General features: G+C 47.8%; 1 protein-coding gene across 1 annotated transcript in view; it reads right to left on the reverse strand.

Annotated features, from left to right (window-relative positions):
- Positions 1-9,796: 9,796 nt before the first annotated feature.
- Positions 9,797-22,378, reverse strand: part of LOC142470958 (extracellular calcium-sensing receptor-like) — a 37,444-nt gene continuing 24,862 nt past the window's right edge. The window contains exon 6 of the mRNA XM_075577765.1: positions 9,797-11,367. Within this exon, the coding sequence (XP_075433880.1) occupies positions 10,463-11,367 (905 nt within the window). The 3' untranslated portion in view covers positions 9,797-10,462. The remainder of the gene's footprint in view (positions 11,368-22,378) is intronic.

The raw sequence follows: 22,378 nt of genomic DNA on the forward strand, positions 1-22,378 counted from the left end.
ACTCCATCGTTTAACTTGAGTATTTAATGTGCCCATTATATTCAGTGGTGTCCTGTTGAATCTCTCGTGTTGCGGATCCCCATGTGGATGGTAAGGTGGTGTTCAACATTTCTTTATTCCACAGATGTGCAATAATTCCGTGATGAGTCATCTTGATCGGAATGTATCATAGCTGTCCGTGTACTCTCTTGTCACCGTGTGCACTCTCTCTGCAGACCTCAGACTAACCTGCTGTGCTCAGGTCCACACAGATCTGTCATGGACCCCCTCTTAATAACTCCTCTCCCTCTTAGTCCCTCCATCTTCACCAGCCGCTCTAGTGGCTCCTGGAATGGTCTAGAGAGGGTTTACAGTGGCGGCTGCCTTTAGTCTAAATCGGCTAGATCCGCGGCTCTCAGATAATCTCGGTCAGGTGTGTTTTTTTTTTTTTTAGTCCGGAGTGAATTGCGTTATTTTAGCGCTTGTGATATTAGCATTTTATTATCGCTGTCTGCAATAATGCAATGCCGTGTAAAGACTCAGGGGGCGTTTGTGAGCTGTTGTCTTGGAAGTCTAATACCTTCGCGGTTCAACCTACGTCAGTACACAGTCTGTGTGTGCGCGCGCAGTAATTGTAAATTTGCATATTTAAAGTATAAATGCATTTGCAGTGCTGTACTGTACAGTATGTCTCATTTGAAAATTGTTGAAACGCATAGGCGTGTACAGTACTGTACTGTAACAGTGTCACATTTCGGCATATACAGCGCTCTCCCCTCGCTCAGGATAATTAACTGCAATGCAGGGTATTTCAACTTCTTATCTTCTCTACAATGCAGTACATCTCTCCCACACCATTCCTTTGAACGTGTGTCTGGTTTCAATCACGTTCCTGCTTGACAGCAGGTGATTACTGCGCATGCGCCTGTAACTTTGCCCACCACTGCTTGCTTGAGTGAGTGACCAAAAAAAAAAAATTTGCTTTTTTTTATTCTAATTTTTTTTTCTGCACAAGCCTGCAAAAACCATCTTGATACTGTATTACGATATTCAATCTGTGCTGTAGCTTTTGACTGCGACCCTGTGCGTTTGACTGCACATGGTTGATTTGTGTGCTTTTTACGTACTGTATTTGGGGGTGTAGGGATCATATTATTATGATGAACTGCCCTTTGAAATTAAAGTATGTCATTATCTTTGAACTTCATGCAGCTGTACCCTGTAGCCCCCTCCCCCACAAACACACACAAGGCTCGCTCAAGGATTTGAAACTCCACAGTCATTAATTTTCTAAAGCTTGACATTGTGTTCTTAATCCGTCCACAGCCGAGCGTCAATCACCTCACTGCACCTGCGTGTAATCCTCTTTGAGATGGGAGCTAGCTGATTACTGCGCATGACTCACCCAACCCCGCCCTCCACAGAGTCATTAATTTTCTGAAGCTTGACATTGTGTTCTTAATCCGTCCATAGCCGAGCGTCAGTCACCTCACTGCGCCTGCGTGTAATCCTCTTTGAGATGGGAGCTAGCTGATTACTGCGCATGACTCACCCAACCCTTTGAGGCGTTGTTTAAGGTAACGCTTTGGAAAATCCCTTCTCGAATTTGATATGTAAATCTGATTTGCACAGCATTGTGAGAATTGAGAGTAAAAAAAAACATTAACTGATTCATGTTGTTTTGTCATTCATTCTTTTTCTTTGGTGTAGGGGGTTGTCAATGATTATGATTAGCAGGAATGTAAATAAATATTTATTTAATAATATATAATTTATAATATATATATAGTAATATAATTTTTTCCGTCTTTATCTTCTTCCTCATTCTGTGTTCAGTACAGTAGTTCATTGAGAGAGGAGAGGTTTTGTGTACATCATTACTGCTGTTTAGATACTGTACACTTGACTGTACAAACAGATTAGACTGTACACAACACCCCCCCTCTCCCCCAGTCCATCCTTTTTTCCTGAAAAGACAAGAAAACAAAAAATTAGTGCAGTTATGTGCGTACTGTATTATGGCATTGTGTGATGTGTAGTACTACAGTAGATGGCTGGTGCTGTTTTCTCTGGAAAGAAACAAATTGAGCAGTTAGGTGCATACTGTATTATGGCATTGTGTACTGTATACAGTATCTACTCCACAATGGACTACAGTAGGCAGACTACTGTTAAATACTATGTAACCAGATGGCTGGTGCTGCTCTCTCTGGAAAGAAAAAAATTGAGCAGTTACTGCACTGTAGGTGAATACTGTATTATGGCATTATGGCATTGTGTATGCAGTTAGTACTGTCAAACTAGTCTATACTGGAACTATTGTATACTCTGACTATTAGGAAAGAAAAAATCTGTGCCATACTTACCTGTATCATACTGTACTTACAATACTACAGTACAGTACTACTTTCCTGATGCTTGCCCATTATGCGCGATCACAATGGGCAACACTGTCGCAATATGGTCAATATATTTATTGCAGCGTTCCACGGTGAGTACATCGTTCCAAAAACTCAGTATGCTTTTCGCCAACTCATCCTTTTTGGAGGGTTTCACCACTTTCCGGCTATGGTCCTTCAGCTGATGCCAGACCATTTCGATCGGATTGAAGTCTGGCGATCTGTCATTGGAAAAAAAGGACAATTAGTTTAAGAGATACAGTACACAGTAAATACAGTGAGAAAAATATGAGACACGGTTACCGCACTTACTCCGCTGGCGTCTTCACCCAGTTGATACCGCGCTCAAGGATATGCGCTGTTGACGCGGTGTGCTTCGGATCGTTGTCCTGGTAGAAACGGTGACCATCCGGGAACTCGCGTGTGATGTATTCCACTATCTCAGGCACAATTTTGTCTTGGAAGAAAGCTTTTTTCATGATTCCTATAACAAGAAAAGAAAAGTGCTCAAAAAACTGCACACTAGTATAGTACAGTGCATAAGGCTACATTATATTTTATATATTTTACCTTCAAAGATGATAATGCATCCTGGTCCACGCCTAGAGATGGCACCCCACACATGCATCTTCACTGGGTGTTTTGGTCGCGGCTTCATAGATATGCGACCTTTTTTCTGGAATGCAAAGGTGGCAAATCGCTCCAGCGATACAGTAGACTCGTCAGTGAAGATGCAATCCTGGAAAGTTTCCCCACTGGCGATCCATGCCTGGGCCTGGACCACTCTTTTGATTTTGTTTACGTCCCTTATCATGGGGTACGCTCTGTAATGACAAGGAATAAATAATTTTAGCGGTACAGTACAGTTTCTTAAACAACACTTTTACCTCCTGTACTGTCCAGTACTAACCTCACACGTCCATATTTCCATCCAATTCTGCGTCTCATCTTCTTTATGCTGGTCTCGGATACAGTCAGATTGTGATTTTCCTGCAGAGTGTATTTAACCCTTAATGCACTCTTCTCATCATTCTCCTCACTTATTTTGTCGACCAGAAGAGTTGTCTCCCTACAATGTAAAGAAAAACAATCCGGTAAGTTACAGTGCAGTAGGCCACAAGCACAGCACATAATTTGGTGTAAAAATAGTATACAATGAGATATTGTTCTATAAATATGCAGCAATATAAAAAATATATGCTGTATACTGTTGTAATATAGATATACCAAAATCACAAAAATATTAGATACAGTAGATCTACAGTACACAATATGTTGTTCTCTTAATATGCAGCAATATAAAAAATATATAATGTATACTGTTGTAATATAGATATACCGAAATCACAAAAATATTAGATACAGTACTGCTGCGACACACTTTTTTCGAGCAAATACCCAGTATGTACCTGGCAGATACCTGGAATGCGCCGCTCCTCACCTCAGACAAGCCCCGTTGCGTTTGCCTTCCCAGCCATGGTTCATGCCTGGCTGACGGGCGGCTGATCTGTTAAATGATAATGATTAGGATTTAATAGGCTGCAATGCTTCACGTGTCTACCAGATGGCATAAATTCATGAATTGTAATGCAGTATATATATATATATATATATACTGTGCAGTATTGCAGCCAGCGGGAATAAAATGCTTCAATCCCTGCCTGGAAAATAACGCAATGCACTCGGGCAGAAAACAGTCACAAACCTCAATACACCCGAGTATACCCGAATTCGTGGGACTAGCCGAGCTCGAATAAAGTGTGTCGCCAGTGTAGATCTACAGTACACAATATATTGTTCTATTAATATGCAGCAATATAAAAAATATATATACTGTTGTAATATAAATCTACTGAAATCACAAAAATATTAGATATGTAGATCCACAGTACACAATATATTGTTCTATTAATATGCAGCAATATAAAAAATATATATATTGTTGTAATATAAATCTACCGAAATAACTATAAAATTAGATACAGTAGATCTACTGTACAATATTTTATATAAAAAAAATGTAGTTATATAAATATACTTACGCGTTAGTTACCCTTGCTGCCCTTTTGCGTTCTCTGGTTTTTCCGTGTGCATGATAGCTCACGGTGGTTGCTGGCACAACGATGCCAGAAGTAGCTAATCAGCGTTGGATAGCAGCAATTCTGTGTCCGCTCGTGTTCATCTCCTTAATTCGCATGCTGAGCTCCTTGGAAATCTTTTTAACAGGCATTGCTGCTAGTAGAAAGAAATACAAACACAAGAATGTATATTCGATGTTTAGTCGATGTGTATTCAATGTGCAGTGAATCCACAAAATGGATGGTGTATTTATACGTTAATGACTCACATTAGAGTACGCCCACTTTCAACACCTGTACCTCGTTGCCATGCATAAAAGGTTACACACTTTGCATAGCCCACCACTCGATGATCTTTATCTGAACTTTCCCTTGTCCAGATACTGCATTATGCCATCTGCTTCCGTGGATTAACCCCGATTCTATGGACGCAGGAACCCACTCGCCTCTGCCGTGCCTGTCATGCAGAAAAAGCGAAAAGCGGCAGCCGTTTCCACGCCAAGGCCAAAGTGACAGGCTAAGGCCAATAAAGAAAACCTTCTGCTGACCCCAAAGGCTAAGGGTTTTAATAGACGTCAGCCTTATTATGTCAAGAAGAAATACGGTGATGTACACTCCACGCAAAACAAATGGCAGCCAACCCATCGAACCCGCAGACCACTTCCTCCCATACGCTTCGACGACTCTGCCGCCGCTGTCCCGGAAATATTCAGCCCGTCTTCTCCACTACTTGTCCTCGACGCTGCCGCCGCCGTCCCAGAAACCCACAGGCCATCTTCGCCAGTTCTATTCCACGACGCTGCCGCTGGTGCCTCTGAAATCCACGGGTCACTTTCTCCTTTGCGCTTAGACGACTCTGCCGCTTCTCGCCCGGAAATCTAGAGGTCACTTTCTCCATCCCTCTTCGACGACGCTGCCGCTTTTCCTCTACCGGATATCCACAGTTCACCTCCTCCACCCTTCTTCGACGACGCTGCCTCTTCTCTCCATGGAACCCCCATCTCATCCTCCATAGCACCCATCCACCCAGATGTCCACAGCACACCATGCACAAGAAGCAGCTCGTTAGACCGGATGCTGAATGGGATAAGTGTTGATATCCCCGGGAACTCTATTGTGCTGGCAAAGATAGATCTGCTTCTGGAGACCATGCTAAATATGGAGCAGCGGATGCTAAATATGGATCAACGAATGGATCGAAGGATGGAGAAGATAGAGGCTGACATAGAGGGGATACATCATTTGCTCGGTGTTCATGCCCCTGTTTCCCCGATGCCGGACCAGGAGGGTGGCATGGATGTGATGAATGGGAGCATCGACCACCTTCCATCACCAAGCGCACCCCATACCCAAGAAGATTTTGTGTACATGTATGCCGTTGAGGAGGATAACATGGCAACCCCGTCAAGACCACGCCAGGAGACAACACAGCGACCAAGACAGGAGGAAAGCTTCCTCCCAGACAACCTACCCTCGCCCGCCGCCACAAGCACACCCGCTCACAGAAGACCTACATTCGCTCGCATCGATACGGTGCCCGACATCAGCCTGCGCGATATGCCACCGGCACTCAGGGAGAAGAATAGGGTGATAAGTGCTGGTGTACCCCACAAGTATGCCTTGTTAATTTTTAAGCACCATGTGCCCTACTTGTTGTACTGCGACTGGGCCTTCAAAGTGAACTACGAAGGAAATCATCTAAAAAAGGCGCTTCTTGACAATTTAAGAAAGACCATTCTGGATGAATTGCTGCGCTTTTTTTCAATTACAGATCCTGTAATGAAAGGCGTCCGAGACGGCATTAATGGCGTTTTGCGCCATGCAAGGAATCGACCATGGAAGGACAATCTGGTGGGGTACGCATTTGCGTGAGTGTTCAACTGTTGAAAATGTTTTGTAAATGTTTTGTTCCAGTCCCCGAGGGCCGCAAACAGGCCCGTTTTTCAAAGGTTACCCTGAAAACCGGGCCTGTTTGTGGCCCTTGAGGACTGTAGTGTTGCAGGCCTGACTGACTGTTCTGCACACCATCCCACTGTAAATGTTTTGACTTGCCGTTCTTTAATAAAGGAGATGTTGCGTTTTGTATATTTTATGAATAAAGATTTTTTTTTAATAACAGGTAAGACCATACTGTTGTGCTGTACTGTACATGTTTTGACCTGCTGTACTTAAATAAAGGAGATGTTTTGTGTTTTAACTTGTATTAATAAACAAATGTTTTTATACACTGTACACAAGACCTGCACAATTCCAGTCCCTGAGGGCCGCAAACAGGCCCGGTTTTCAAAGTTGTCCTGGAAACCGGGCCTTTTTGCGGCCCTCGAGGACTGGAGTTGTGCAGGCCTGACTGACTGCTGTAAATGTTTGACCTGCTGTACTTAAATAAAGGAGATGTTGCGTTTTTTATATTTTATGAATAAAGAGTTTTTTTTAATAACAGGTGCTGTAAATGTTTTTACTTTCTGTACATAAATGTTTTCACTAGCAGTAAACCATACACCTGTTGATGTTTTGGATTGCTGTGCACTTAAAATGTTTTTACATTGCACAGTATTTGTAAATAAATGTTTTTGTACTTACTCCACCAATAAAAGAACATGTTGATTTGTTTTAAAATGTTCCATTGGCTCCTTTGATACTGTACAAGAGTATTAAAAAAAAAATAGAAGACACATTCTGTACTGTACAGGACTGTACTGTATGTACTGTTACTATATAGAAGACACATACTGTATGTACTGTAATACATGTAGAATAAATACATATTTTATTTTTTCGGGTTTATTACACAGTATACTGTATATAAAAAAGTATTGTATACTGTACGGTCGGAAAACATCAGCATACTGTTTCAGGTATTCTATCCTAATCAATAACAACGGCCACTAAACTGTAGACTCCGGTACTTGGTTTTTTAAATCCGATTCAGCAATGTGCAGGCATTGTTACACAAAGCGATATTATCCATTGAAATCCCTCCATTAGCCGTTTTCTTTTTTAAGGAAAAACAAAAAGAAAAGTTTTACTGTAATGGTCAGTCCCTAAAGAAGTTCCCAGTCAGTCCCACCAATAATTTTCTCGGGGGGCGTCTCCTGTTCACATGCGCATGCACCTACTTTCGATGTAATGACACGCATATGCGTTTCAAGAAGGTTCCAATGCGCATGCGCCTAGCGTTCCACCAATTGTCCAGTATCTGCAGTACAGTACTGTAGAAGCCGCTCAGCCAATGATATTGCTTACAGGAGAATCGCTTGACTTTTGAATCGCACCGATATTGATATTGTCAAAATAAAAAAAAAACAGAAAATAATACGGCAACAATACTCACCATAGAATTTCCCAATCAGCTGGCACCGGCGCCGGGCCACTGCCAGTCCAGTATTCTTGATCATTCACGTTGACAGTTGGCAGCGGGACTACTACACCTGTAGTCAGCTGATGAGGCTGGAAATCGCTTAGGTACATGCAAGCTTGCTCGAAACTGCACGCGAAATCTGGCTCAGGCTGCAGGTATCCGTGCGTGGACTGACAGCAAGGGTTGTCACTGATGGTGGGACCGTTATTGGAAGCCGGTGCTGGTGCTGGCGCATTGCTTGCCAGTGACTGTCGTTTCTTAGTTGGTTTTAACACGACCTTTCGCCTTTTGCTGTCTGCATGATCATAGATACAGGAAAAAGCCAGTGATACACACCAAAACCCTCCAATAAATTCGGGATCAATACGATAAAAACATGGATCGCTACATAACCTTTTCCTTATTGCACGCTTCCACACATGAGGAGCTGGCGAAAATTTGTAAAAGTCATAGTTTTCGATAAAATACTGATAAATTTGAACAACTGTTGCCATCTTATCATCTGTTGCATTAATCGCGGCCCATATCAAATACGCGTAAGTTCTGTCGGGTTTTTGGAAAACGGGCTGCACTTGAACACTCATGGTGGCGGCTCTCTGGAGAATAACAGAAACTGGTCTTTGTCTTTCTTTAATAGGAAAAGCCTAAATTGATACATTATTGTAACCTCTTCCTTCAGTCTCAAGGCCAATTTACAATAGCACACTGTGGTATCTTTTTTAAACGAAACACCTGCAAGTCGACACATTACTGAAGCGCATGCGCATTACAATTCATGAATATCTGCCATCTGGCGGATACGCGAAGAATTGCAACCTATTAAATCCGAACCATTCTCAATAATCGCATGAACCGCGCATCAACCGCGCACGACCCGCGCATGACCCGCAGCTGAGAACGCAACATGAATGCGGCATGCAACCTGTGAAGTGCGTCGCATTCGGAAAAAAATCCAGGAAAAATGCGGTGATGTTTTAGAATAAACGGGGCCACAGCAGTATCTTGAGCTGCTTTACATTGTTTATCACATTGTCACTTGCTCTATTGTTGGTGCAGATCTGGTTTTATACGTATTTGAATTTTTCCACATTTATATTCACATGTGAAAACACTTGTTCACTTTGAGTTCACAAATTATTTATTTAAGATTTGCTTTCACTAAAGTTCACTGTTTGTGTATATAGACATGTTGCACTATATTAGGAGCGCCCGATTACACTTTTCTTTTCAATTTTCTCTAGTGGCTCCTCATAGTCACATGTCCAATGGAGAGGAAACAGCTATGGGACAGTGTGCCATACACAGGGGGTTACACTGATAATAAGAGTTATAGGGAGCAGTTGTATGGGGCAATAGGAGGAGTTGTAGAGAGAGGTTATATGGGGTAATAGGAGGAGTTATAAGGAGCGATTATATTGGGCTATAGGAGGAGTTATTGGGAGCAGTTATATGGAGCAATCGGAGGAATTATTGGGAGCAGTTACAGTATATGGAACAATAGGAGGAGTTATAGGAAGCGGTTATATGGTAAAATAGGAGGAGTTATAGGGAGCGGTTATATGGTGTAATAGGAGGATTTATAGGGAGCAGTTAAATTGAGCAATAAGAGGAGTTATAGGGAGGGGTTATATGGTGTAATAAGAGGAGTTATAAAGAGAAGTTAAATTGCGCAATAGGAGCTGTTATATGGAGCAGTAGGAAAAGTTATAAGGAGAGGTTATATGGATCAATAGGAGGTGTTATTGGGAGGGGTTTTATGGGCTAATAGAAAGAGTTATATGGTAATAGAAAGAGTTATAGGTGCCAGACATGCATATTCTCTTATGAACAATAATTCACCAATTGCTTCTTTGGATGCTGTATGAGATGTTTGCAGAGGTGAAAACAGGAGGCTGCTTTTGGAAAATAAATGTAGGCTTTTTTTTTATTTCAACCAAAGCTTTAACAACATCAAATATTAGCTTGTGAACAGCATAAACAGGGTTAACATGATAAGTCAGGCCTAGCTCCCATACAGAGCACTAACTACACCAAGAATGTAATTCCTACTTGTGTAAAACATATTTGACGGACAAGTAAGTTCAGCAGGAGTAGCCTAAATTTCTGTTTCGCTGATTTGAGATTTAGTTTGTGTGCAGTTTTTTGTCTATTAAAGTTCATTTTAAGGTACAATACCACACACAATAACGTTGATTCATTCTACATACTAGTTTATTTCTAACTATGAGTGAACACCATTAATGGGGGGTCAGTCCCCAATAGATCTAAAGTGACCTAATTACAGGGTCGTGTTTAATGGGTTAAAGGGTCAATCCCACATTGGAGCAAAGTGACCGAATGGCAGGGACGTGTCTAATGTATTAAACGGTCAGTCCCCAGTAGGAGCAAAGAGACCTAATGACGGGACATGTTTAATGGGTTCAAGAGTCCGTCCCACTGCAAAGTGACCTAATTACAGGGACGTGTTTAATGGTTTAAATGGTCAGTTCCACGCAGGAGAAAATTGACCTAATGACAGGGATGTGGTTATGTGTTAAAGGGTCAGTCCCATGTACAAGCAAAGTAACCTTATAACAGTGATGTGTTAAGTTGGTTAAAGTGTCAGTCTCCAGTAGGAGCAAAGTGACTTAATGACAGAGGCATGTTTTCTATTCTTTCCCTCTCCCCATTAAATTGTCTCTCTTGTTCAGATCTGGTCGGAAGAGGATGATGAAGCACTTGGGAACAAAGATACAGACCAGCAGGGCCCAGCTGGAAGACAGAATGGCGAAGACCTCCATGGCCACGGTGTACTTACCACGGGCACTGAGGGAGGCCGGGATATAGGACAGCCATGCACTGAGGAAGGCCAGCATGCTGAAGGTGATGAACTTGGCCTCGTTAAAGTTGTCAGGGAGATGCCTGGCCAGGAAGGCAAGGATGAAGCTTATGGTTGCCAAGAGCCCAAGATATCCCAGCATGCACCAGAATGCAGCTGGAGAGCCCTCATTACACTCAACAATAATGACCCCTGGTTGGGTTTGTACGTTGTGTTCTGGGAAGGGAGGGGAATATGACAGCCACGTAATGCACACACACAGCTGAATAAGGACACTCAGTCCGATGACAAAGTAGGACACCTTTGTTCCTGTCCACTTCCTAAGGTTGCTTCCTGGCTTTGTGGCCTTGAAAGCAATGACAACGGTGATGGTTTTGGCAAGGACACAGGAGACACAGATGGCAAAGACCATGCCGAATGCCACCTGGCGAAGAAGACACTTCTCAGGTTGGGGGTAACCTATGAAAGCCAAAGAGCAGAGGAAGCAGAGTGAAAGGGATAACAGAAGAAGACAACTTATAGCATAGTTGTTGGCTCGGATAATGGGAGTGGCTCTGTAGTGGCTGAAAATCCCCAAGAGGGCAACTGGGATTGTGGAAGAAGTGACACTAGTGGCTACCAAAGCAGCTCCCAAGTACTCTTCGTAGGACAGAAACTCAAAGGTCTTTGGGAAGCATCTGTCCTGTTGGACATTGGGCAACTGGTTCCACGGGCATCGAAGGCAGTCAATGGAGTCTGAAAGATAATAAGTTAGAGGAGGAGTTACAGGGAGCATTATAGGATAACTTAGAGGAGGAGTTATAGGGAGCAGTTAAAGGATAACTTAGAGGAGGAGTTATAGGGAGCAGTTAAAGGATAACTTAGAGGAGGAGTTATAGGGAGCAGTGTCACGGGAGACCAGGTTTATTGTACACCTTTTACCAGGATCATATATTGGGCAAAACAGCATTATGAAATAAATTGAGATTTATTCATGGAAATAGGCATACACACAATGATACACAACATACAGACGAAAAGACACACTTACTTGGGGACTGGGGTCAAACAGTAGACTTTCCTAACTGTATGTGTGACGGTAGGGCGTAGTCGGCCTTCATTAATAAAGGTGGAGCCAGCTGGCTGCCCCTGAAACCGTATGTCAAGGGCTGAGTGTCTAATATTGTACCTGTCAGGGTCTCCTAGACCTCCTGCCTAGCCATAGTTCTTCTTTGTCCACCGGGTGTGCTGCTGCCTTCTGTTTCCTCTGGGTTCCTCTCTGTCTGTCTGTCTTTCTTCTTGTTGCTCCTCTCTCTGTCTTATAGCTCTGCTTCCTGTCTGTTTCCTTTGCCTTTGCTTGAAGTCAGACTCCTATCGCACATGCCTCTGATCCTGATCTGTTTTCTGTACCTGTACCTGTATTATAGAAGTCTGTTCACAGTAAAAGCCCTTGCTAGTAATCTGGCTTGTCCCTGTTTGTTCCTTGCTCCCCGGTCTCAGTCCCTGCTCCCCGGTCTCAGTCCCTGCTTCCCATTCTCAGTCCCTGCTCCCGGTCCTGTCCTGCCCCGCCTGTCCTGTTCCAGTCTTTTCGTTGCCAACCTCTGGTTGTTACCTGACTTCGCTACCTGCCGCCTGCCTCGGACCCCTGCTTGTTACCTCACTTCGCTACCTGCCACCTGCCTCGGACCCCTGCTTGTTACCTGACTTCGCTACCTGCCGCCTTCCTCAGACCCCTGCTTGTGACCCCTACTTCGCTTCCTGCTGTTCCGGCCACCGAGATCCTACCCGCCACAGGAGTCCCCCGTGACAGTACCTTACTGTGTTGCACTGTTATTCTGTTCCCCTTATAATGTCCCCCATAGGGTTATAAGCTAGGAACGTTGTGTGTGGGGTTAACTGTATAAGCCCAGTGGGCTAGTTAATGCCTTCTATGTGTATTCCCTTTGACTCATGGTCCCGCAGCTGTCTGTGCCAGCTTATAAGTGGGTTACCTTGTATGGATGGCCTCATGAGAAATAGCTGCAGGGCAGAGACTTCTGGAACATGAGGGAAAGGGGGGATATTTTAACCTGTATTGCCTGCCAGCAAGGTTTTAGAACCCCCACATTTTAGATTCAGGTGGTGGAGTGCAAGCATTTTGTGTTTGTCCTGTGAGAAAAACGATTTTGGTGACAAAAGGCAGACAGATTGATTCGCATTTCAACGCAAACCAGCTCAGGTAATGGAATTTCCTGTGCAAAGCCATGTAGGTGCACATGGCAAGGGGGGGGGGGGGAAGGCTGTGAACAGGATATCTAGATTATAAAGTTTTTGTTTCAGGTAGACACAGCAGAGCCAGGAAAAATGGTTGTTGGAGTTCAAATTCATAAGCATGATTTCCATTGGCCAGTTTTGAATCTTGCCCTCCTATGAGTGAATGCACAATCACAATCTATACTCTAATTGGCTGCCAGCCCCCTCAGTGTATTAGATATGAAACAAGTCCTATATAAGGGAGTGCAGTGTAGCAGATAACTCTCTTTTTCCTGTTGGAGATTTGAAGAAAAGCAGCTGCTGGCGGGCCTCTCAAATGTGCTTCTGAAGTGAAAGAGCTATTCACACAGGGAAGCATGGAGAGGCCTAGCCAGCAGGCTGGATTTCGGTTCAGGACGTCCAGACAAGGGTCCTATCAAGGTAAGCCTTTGCTGAAGCAGGGGCCTTGCAACTAGGAAAGTCTAGTCCTTAAACCCCAGACCCCTGTAAGTGTGCATATTCTCTGTATTTTGTATTCCTGTGTGTTTCCGAGGTCTTATCCAAATAAACCTAATTTTATTTCATTACTGTGTTTTGCCTATTGACTGATCCCTTAAATATAAATGGTGTTAAAAGTCCTGGGCTACCGTGACATATGGCACTCTAAATAAGAGTTTTTCCTTGACCGGGACTTCACTCCAAATGTCTTGGAACTAAAATCGGCTTGAAATCCAAACCGCATCCTCTGCGTTCATTTCTGAGAACCTGGCTGCAAAAAACTGGACTTAGAATATTTTCCGGGCAAACTTTTCTGAAGCCGATGCTCTGCTATTCATGCAGGAGCACTTTTTAAAAGCCCGCCCGCACTTCTGGTGCTGAGAATCTCACCGGTGATTGGCTTAGGGGTTTCTTATAGTATTTTGGAGTTCATTCACAAAATACTACAGCCAATCAGAGTGTGGGAACTTTCTCAATAGCCAATCAGAGCGATGCCGGTCTGGAAAGCCGGGTAAGCGGGGAATCTGAATCTGCCAAGGGACATGCGCAAGTTTGCCACCTAAGTCCCATGCTATTCAGATGTCACCCGCTGGGTCAGGCTCCTCCATGTCTGGTAGGACTAATGGCAGCCTGGACAACTGCCATTCATCACAAGATGTGGGTACTTGAGCCCTTCCCTTTTGCACAAATGGTCTTCAGACCCCTGGCATCCTCTGGTGGCTTTCATCTCCGATGTTCAGCAGACATACTGGCACCAACTTGGTAGCCTGGTAGCCTGCCTGAACATTGGTTCCGAAAGTCCCAGCTCATTTACAGTGCAAAACAGTACATACAGTACACTATTAAACCCAATGTTAATAAAGTATACTTTTACTTCATCCTAAGTCTCTGGGTATGGGGAATAGAATATTAAGTTGCACTTTATTTTCTACAAGCCTTTATTCCCCACACACTATGTAAGAGACTTTGACTGGACTATAAGAGTCCCCTCACAACCTTATACTTATGGTTGGAGTACCCATGAGTCCCAATACAGGTTCTGGGCTACCTGGGCATTAACTCGGTATCCCCCTTAACCTAGGGACCCTTCAGTTACAGAGACACTTTGCATTCCTTTGCCCCATTTACCTTTCTGGGCTATGCTGAAGCAGGGAACCCTAGCGGTGAGTCGCGCAAGCGTTTTCAAGGGAAGATATTGCCGGAACAATGTGCCTACATGTATCCGAGAATCAGGGATGATTCTCGGGTACAGTTTTAGGGGAACCGACAACTACCTAGGCACATTCTGACAACAATTCCTCCACAAAAAAACCCCTGAAAATCATACCCTAGCAATCCCTGCTCGTTGGCATCCCTGGAAAGGTAAAAACACGAAAAAAAATATTTGTCGCAAAATACATGTACATTTGCTGGGCTCAAGAGCTGACACTCTTGAACCCTAAAATTCAGATCAGAGGTAACCAAACGCAGGGTTTGACCTTTATTAAGAGCCTTGTTACCCCCTCATCATCATCACAAGTGGTTATAGGATAACTTAGAGGGCGAGATATAGGGAGCAGTTATAAGATAAATTAGAGGAAGAGTTATAAGGAGACGTTATAGGATAAATTAGAGGAGGAGTTATAGGATAAGTTATAGGATAAGTTAGAGGAGGAGTTATAGGATAAGTTACAGGAGGAGTTATAGGATAAGTTAGAGGAGGAGTTATAGGATAAGTTAGAGGAGGAGTTATAGGATAAGTTATAGGATAAGTTAGAGGAGGAGTTATAGGATAAGTTATAGGATAAGTTAGAGGAGGAGTTATAGGATAAGTTAGAGGAGGAGTTATAGGATAAGTTATAGGATAAGTTATAGGATAAGTTAGAGGAGGAGTTATAGGATAAGTTAGAGGAGGAGTTATAGGATAAGTTAGAGGAGGAGTTATAGGATAAGTTAGAGGATGCTAGTGGAGGAGTTATAGGATAAGTTAGAGGAGGAGTTATAGGATAAGTTAGAGGAGGAGTTATAGGATAAGTTATAGGATAAGTTAGAGGAGGATTTATAGGATAAGTTATAGGAGGAGTTATAGGATAAGTTAGAGGAGGATTTATAGAGAGCAGTAAAAGTATAAGATAGAGGAGGAGTTATAGGGAGCAGTTATACAGATGTAGCCATACTCCGTGTCCTCGGCACGATGGACACAGAAAAAGCGCTTGGGACAGTACGATTGCGGAAGTATTAACGCTGTAGAGGGACCGTGATCCTGAATGGGACGCTATTAAGTAGTAATCCTTCGCTTTATCAGTCAAGCCAAACAGTGTGGGGGAGCTGTGCAGATTCACAGAGCAGCGCAGAACTAGAGGTAAGAAGCAGAGAGAGAGGTGGGGGAGCTGCGCAGAATCACAGAGCAGCGCAGAACTAGAGGTAAGAAGCAGAGAGAGAGGTGGGGGCGCTGCGCAGAGTCACAGAGCAGCGCAGAACTAGAGGTAAGAAGCAGAGAGAGAGGTGGGGGAGCTGCGCAGTCACAGAGCAGCGCAGAACTAGAGGTAAGAAGCAGAGAGAGAGGTGGGGGAGCTGCGCAGTCACAGAGCAGCGCAGAACTCGAGGTAAGAAGCAGAGAGAGAGGTGGGGGAGCTGCGCAGTCACAGAGCAGCGCAGAACTAGAGGTAAGAAGCAGAGAGAGAGGTGGGGGAGCTGCGCAGTCACAGAGCAGCGCAGAACTAGAGGTAAGAAGCAGAGAGAGAGGTGGGGGAGCTGCGCAGTCACAGAGCAGCGCAGAACTAGAGGTAAGAAGCAGAGAGAGAGGTGGGGGAGCTGCGCAGTCACAGAGCAGCGCAGAACTAGAGGTAAGAAGCAGAGAGAGAGGTGGGGGAGCTGCGCAGTCACAGAGCAGCGCAGAACTAGAGGTAAGAAGCAGAGAGAGAGGTGGGGGAGCTGCGCAGTCACAGAGCAGCGCAGAACTCAAGGTAAGAAGCAGAGAGAGAGGTGGGGGAGCTGCGCAGTCACAGAGCAGCGCAGAACTAGAGGTAAGAAGCAGAGAGAGAGGTGGGGGAGCTGCGCAGTCACAGAGCAGCGCAGAACTAGAGGTAAGAAGCAGAGAGAGAGGTGGGGGAGCTGCGCAGTCACAGAGCAGCGCAGAACTAGAGGTAAGAAGCAGAGAGAGAGGTGGGGGAGCTGCGCAGTCACAGAGCAGCGCAGAACTAGAGGTAAGAAGCAGAGAGAGAGGTGGGGGAGCTGCGCAGTCACAGAGCAGCGCAGAACTAGAGGTAAGAAGCAGAGAGAGAGGTGGGGGAGCTGCGCAGTCACAGAGCAGCGCAGAACTAGAGGTAAGAAGCAGAGAGAGAGGTGGGGGAGCTGCGCAGTCACAGAGCAGCGCAGAACTAGAGGTAAGAAGCAGAGAGAGAGGTGGGGGAGCTGCGCAGTCACAGAGCAGCGCAGAACTAGAGGTAAGAAGCAGAGAGAGAGGTGGGGGAGCTGCGCAGTCACAGAGCAGCGCAGAACTCAAGGTAAGAAGCAGAGAGAGAGGTGGGGGAGCTGCGCAGTCACAGAGCAGCGCAGAACTAGAGGTAAGAAGCAGAGAGAGAGGTGGGGGAGCTGCGCAGTCACAGAGCAGCGCAGAACTAGAGGTAAGAAGCAGAGAGAGAGGTGGGGGAGCTGCGCAGTCACAGAGCAGCGCAGAACTAGAGGTAAGAAGCAGAGAGAGAGGTGGGGGAGCTGAGCAGTCACAGAGCAGCGCAGAACTAGAGGTAAGAAGCAGAGAGAGAGGTGGGGGAGCTGCGCAGTCACAGAGCAGAACTAGAGGTAAGAAGCAGAGAGAGAGGTGGGGGAGCTGCGCAGTCACAGAGCAGAACTAGAGGTAAGAAGCAGAGAGAGAGGTGGGGGCGCTGCGCAGTCACAGAGCAGCGCAGAACTAGAGGTAAGAAGCAGAGAGAGAGGTGGGGGCGCTGCGCAGTCACAGAGCAGCGCAGAACTAGAGGTAAGAAGCAGAGAGAGAGGTGGGGGAGCTGCGCAGTCACAGAGCAGCGCAGAACTAGAGGTAAGAAGCAGAGAGAGAGGTGGGGGCGCTGCGCAGAGTCACAGAGCAGCGCAGAACTAGAGGTAAGAAGCAGAGAGAGAGGTGGGGGAGCTGCGCAGTCACAGAGCAGCGCAGAACTAGAGGTAAGAAGCAGAGAGAGAGGTGGGGGAGCTGCGCAGTCACAGAGCAGCGCAGAACTAGAGGTAAGAAGCAGAGAGAGAGGTGGGGGAGCTGAGCAGAGTCACAGAGCAGCGCAGAACAGAGGTAAGAAGCAGAGAGAGAGGTGGGGGAGCTGCGCAGTCACAGAGCAGCGCAGAACTCAAGGTAAGAAGCAGAGAGAGAGGTGGGGGAGCTGCGCAGTCACAGAGCAGCGCAGAACTAGAGGTAAGAAGCAGAGAGAGAGGTGGGGGAGCTGCGCAGTCACAGAGCAGCGCAGAACTAGAGGTAAGAAGCAGAGAGAGAGGTGGGGGAGCTGCGCAGAATCACAGAGCAGCGCAGAACTAGAGGTAAGAAGCAGAGAGAGAGATGGGGGAGCTGCGCAGTCACAGAGCAGCGCAGAACTAGAGGTAAGAAGCAGAGAGAGAGGTGGGGGCGCTGCGCAGTCACAGAGCAGCGCAGAACTAGAGGTAAGAAGCAGAGAGAGAGGTGGGGGAGCTGTGCAGTCACAGAGCAGCGCAGAACTCGAGGTAAGAAGCAGAGAGAGAGGTGGGGGAGCTGCGCAGTCACAGAGCAGCGCAGAACTAGAGGTAAGAAGCAGAGAGAGAGGTGGGGGAGCTGCGCAGAGTCACAGAGCAGCGCAGAACTAGAGGTAAGAAGCAGAGAGAGAGGTGGGGGCGCTGCGCAGTCACAGAGCAGCGCAGAACTAGAGGTAAGAAGCAGAGAGAGAGGTGGGGGAGCTGCGCAGTCACAGAGCAGCGCAGAACTAGAGGTAAGAAGCAGAGAGAGAGGTGGGGGAGCTGCGCAGTCACAGAGCAGCGCAGAACTAGAGGTAAGAAGCAGAGAGAGAGGTGGGGGAGCTGCGCAGTCACAGAGCAGCGCAGAACTAGAGGTAAGAAGCAGAGAGAGAGGTGGGGGAGCTGCGCAGAGTCACAGAGCAGAACTAGAGGTAAGAAGCAGAGAGAGAGGTGGGGGAGCTGCGCAGAGTCACAGAGCAGCGCAGAACTAGAGGTAAGAAGCAGAGAGAGAGGTGGGGGAGCTGCGCAGTCACAGAGCGGCGCAGAACTAGAGGTAAGAAGCAGAGTGAGAGGTGGGGGAGCTGCGCAGTCACAGAGCAGCGCAGAACTAGAGGTAAGAAGCAGAGAGAGAGGTGGGGGAGCTGCGCAGTCACAGAGCAGCGCAGAACTAGAGGTAAGAAGCAGAGAGAGAGGTGGGGGAGCTGCGCAGTCACAGAGCAGCGCAGAACTAGAGGTAAGAAGCAGAGAGAGAGGTGGGGGAGCTGCGCAGTCACAGAGCAGCGCAGAACAGAGGTAAGAAGCAGAGAGAGAGGTGGGGGAGCTGCGCAGTCACAGAGCAGCGCAAAACTAGAGGTAAGAAGCAGAGAGAGAGGTGGGGGAGCTGCGCAGAATCACAGAGCAGCGCAGAACTAGAGGTAAGAAGCAGAGAGAGAGGTGGGGGAGCTGCGCAGTCACAGAGCAGCGCAGAACTAGAGGTAAGAAGCAGAGAGAGAGGTGGGGGAGCTGCGCAGTCACAGAGCAGCGCAGAACTAGAGGTAAGAAGCAGAGAGAGAGGTGGGGGAGCTGCGCAGAATCACAGAGCAGCGCAGAACTAGAGGTAAGAAGCAGAGAGAGAGGTGGGGGAGCTGCGCAGTCACAGAGCAGCGCAGAACAGAGGTAAGAAGCAGAGAGAGAGGTGGGGGCGCTGCGCAGAATCACAGAGCAGCGCAGAACTAGAGGTAAGAAGCAGAGAGAGAGGTGGGGGAGCTGCGCAGTCACAGAGCAGCGCAGAACAGAGGTAAGAAGCAGAGAGAGAGGTGGGGGAGCTGCGCAGTCACAGAGCAGCGCAGAACTAGAGGTAAGAAGCAGAGAGAGAGGTGGGGGAGCTGCGCAGTCACAGAGCAGCGCAGAACAGAGGTAAGAAGCAGAGAGAGAGGTGGGGGAGCTGCGCAGTCACAGAGCAGCGCAGAACTAGAGGTAAGAAGCAGAGAGAGAGGTGGGGGAGCTGCGCAGAATCACAGAGCAGCGCAGAACTAGAGGTAAGAAGCAGAGAGAGAGGTGGGGGAGCTGCGCAGTCACAGAGCAACGCAGAACTAGAGGTAAGAAGCAGAGAGAGAGGTGGGGGAGCTGCGCAGTCACAGAGCAGCGCAGAACTAGAGGTAAGAAGCAGAGAGAGAGGTGGGGGAGCTGCGCAGTCACAGAGCAGCGCAGAACTAGAGGTAAGAAGCAGAGAGAGAGGTGGGGGAGCTGCGCAGTCACAGAGCAGCGCAGAACTAGAGGTAAGAAGCAGAGAGAGAGGTGGGGGAGCTGCGCAGTCACAGAGCAGCGCAGAACTAGAGGTAAGAAGCAGAGAGAGAGGTGGGGGAGCTGCGCAGTCACAGAGCAGCGCAGAACTAGAGGTAAGAAGCAGAGAGAGAGGTGGGGGAGCTGCGCAGTCACAGAGCAGCGCAGAACTAGAGGTAAGAAGCAGAGAGAGAGGTGGGGGAGCTGCGCAGTCACAGAGCAGCGCAGAACTAGAGGTAAGAAGCAGAGAGAGAGGTGGGGGAGCTGCGCAGTCACAGAGCAGCGCAGAACTAGAGGTAAGAAGCAGAGAGAGAGGTGGGGGAGCTGCGCAGTCACAGAGCAGCGCAGAACTAGAGGTAAGAAGCAGAGAGAGAGGTGGAGGAGCTGCGCAGTCACAGAGCAGCGCAGAACTAGAGGTAAGAAGCAGAGAGAGAGGTGGGGGAGCTGCGCAGTCACAGAGCAGCGCAGAACTAGAGGTAAGAAGCAGAGAGAGAGATGGGGGAGCTGCGCAGAATCACAGAGCAGCGCAGAACTAGAGGTAAGAAGCAGAGAGAGAGGTGGGGGAGCTGCGCAGTCACAGAGCAGCGCAGAACTAGAGGTAAGAAGCAGAGAGAGAGGTGGGGGAGCTGAGCAGTCACAGAGCAGCGCAGAACTAGAGGTAAGAAGCAGAGAGAGAGGTGGGGGAGCTGCGCAGTCACAGAGCAGCGCAGAACTAGAGGTAAGAAGCAGAGAGAGAGGTGGGGGAGCTGCGCAGTCACAGAGCAGCGCAGAACTAGAGGTAAGAAGCAGAGAGAGAGGTGGGGGAGCTGCGCAGTCACAGAGCAGCGCAGAACTAGAGGTAAGAAGCAGAGAGAGAGGTGGGGGAGCTGCGCAGTCACAGAGCAGCGCAGAACTAGAGGTAAGAAGCAGAGAGAGAGGTGGGGGAGCTGCGCAGTCACAGAGCAGCGCAGAACTAGAGGTAAGAAGCAGAGAGAGAGGTGGGGGAGCTGAGCAGAATCACAGAGCAGCGCAGAACAGAGGTAAGAAGCAGAGAGAGAGGTGGGGGAGCTGCGCAGTCACAGAGCAGCGCAGAACTAGAGGTAAGAAGCAGAGAGAGAGGTGGGGGCGCTGCGCAGTCACAGAGCAGCGCAGAACTAGAGGTAAGAAGCAGAGAGAGAGGTGGGGGAGCTGCGCAGTCACAGAGCAGCGCAGAACTAGAGGTAAGAAGCAGAGAGAGAGGTGGGGGAGCTGCGCAGTCACAGAGCAGCGCAGAACTAGAGGTAAGAAGCAGAGAGAGAGGTGGGGGAGCTGCGCAGTCACAGAGCAGCGCAGAACTAGAGGTAAGAAGCAGAGAGAGAGGTGGGGGAGCTGCGCAGTCACAGAGCAGCGCAAAACTAGAGGTAAGAAGCAGAGAGAGAGGTGGGGGAGCTGCGCAGAATCACAGAGCAGCGCAGAACTAGAGGTAAGAAGCAGAGAGAGAGGTGGGGGAGCTGCGCAGTCACAGAGCAGCGCAGAACTAGAGGTAAGAAGCAGAGAGAGAGGTGGGGGCGCTGCGCAGTCACAGAGCAGCGCAGAACTAGAGGTAAGAAGCAGAGAGAGAGGTGGGGGAGCTGCGCAGTCACAGAGCAGCGCAGAACTAGAGGTAAGAAGCAGAGAGAGAGGTGGGGGAGCTGCGCAGTCACAGAGCAGCGCAGAACTAGAGGTAAGAAGCAGAGAGAGAGGTGGGGGAGCTGCGCAGTCACAGAGCAGCGCAGAACTAGAGGTAAGAAGCAGAGAGAGAGGTGGGGGAGCTGCGCAGTCACAGAGCAGCGCAGAACTAGAGGTAAGAAGCAGAGAGAGAGGTGGGGGAGCTGCGCAGTCACAGAGCAGCGCAGAACTAGAGGTAAGAAGCGGAGAGAGAGGTGGGGGAGCTGCGCAGAGTCACAGAGCAGCGCAGAACTAGAGGTAAGAAGCAGAGAGAGAGGTGGGGGAGCTGCGCAGTCACAGAGCAGCGCAGAACTAGAGGTAAGAAGCAGAGAGAGAGGTGGGGGAGCTGCGCAGTCACAGAGCAGCGCAGAACTAGAGGTAAGAAGCAGAGAGAGAGGTGGGGGAGCTGCGCAGTCACAGAGCAGCGCAGAACTAGAGGTAAGAAGCAGAGAGAGAGATGGGGGAGCTGCGCAGTCACAGAGCAGCGCAGAACTAGAGGTAAGAAGCAGAGAGAGAGGTGGGGGAGCTGCGCAGTCACAGAGCAGCGCAGAACTAGAGGTAAGAAGCAGAGAGAGAGGTGGGGGAGCTGCGCAGTCACAGAGCAGCGCAGAACTAGAGGTAAGAAGCAGAGAGAGAGGTGGGGGCGCTGCGCAGTCACAGAGCAGAACTAGAGGTAAGAAGCAGAGAGAGAGGTGGGGGAGCTGCGCAGTCACAGAGCAGCGCAGAACTAGAGGTAAGAAGCAGAGAGAGAGGTGGGGGAGCTGCGCAGTCACAGAGCAGCGCAGAACTAGAGGTAAGAAGCAGAGAGAGAGGTGGGGGCGCTGCGCAGTCACAGAGCAGCGCAGAACTAGAGGTAAGAAGCAGAGAGAGAGGTGGGGGAGCTGCGCAGAATCACAGAGCAGCGCAGAACTAGAGGTAAGAAGCAGAGAGAGAGGTGGGGGAG

This window comes from Ascaphus truei, chromosome 20 (assembly GCF_040206685.1).
Source record: "Ascaphus truei isolate aAscTru1 chromosome 20, aAscTru1.hap1, whole genome shotgun sequence".
NCBI classification, from domain to species: Eukaryota; Metazoa; Chordata; class Amphibia; order Anura; family Ascaphidae; genus Ascaphus; species Ascaphus truei.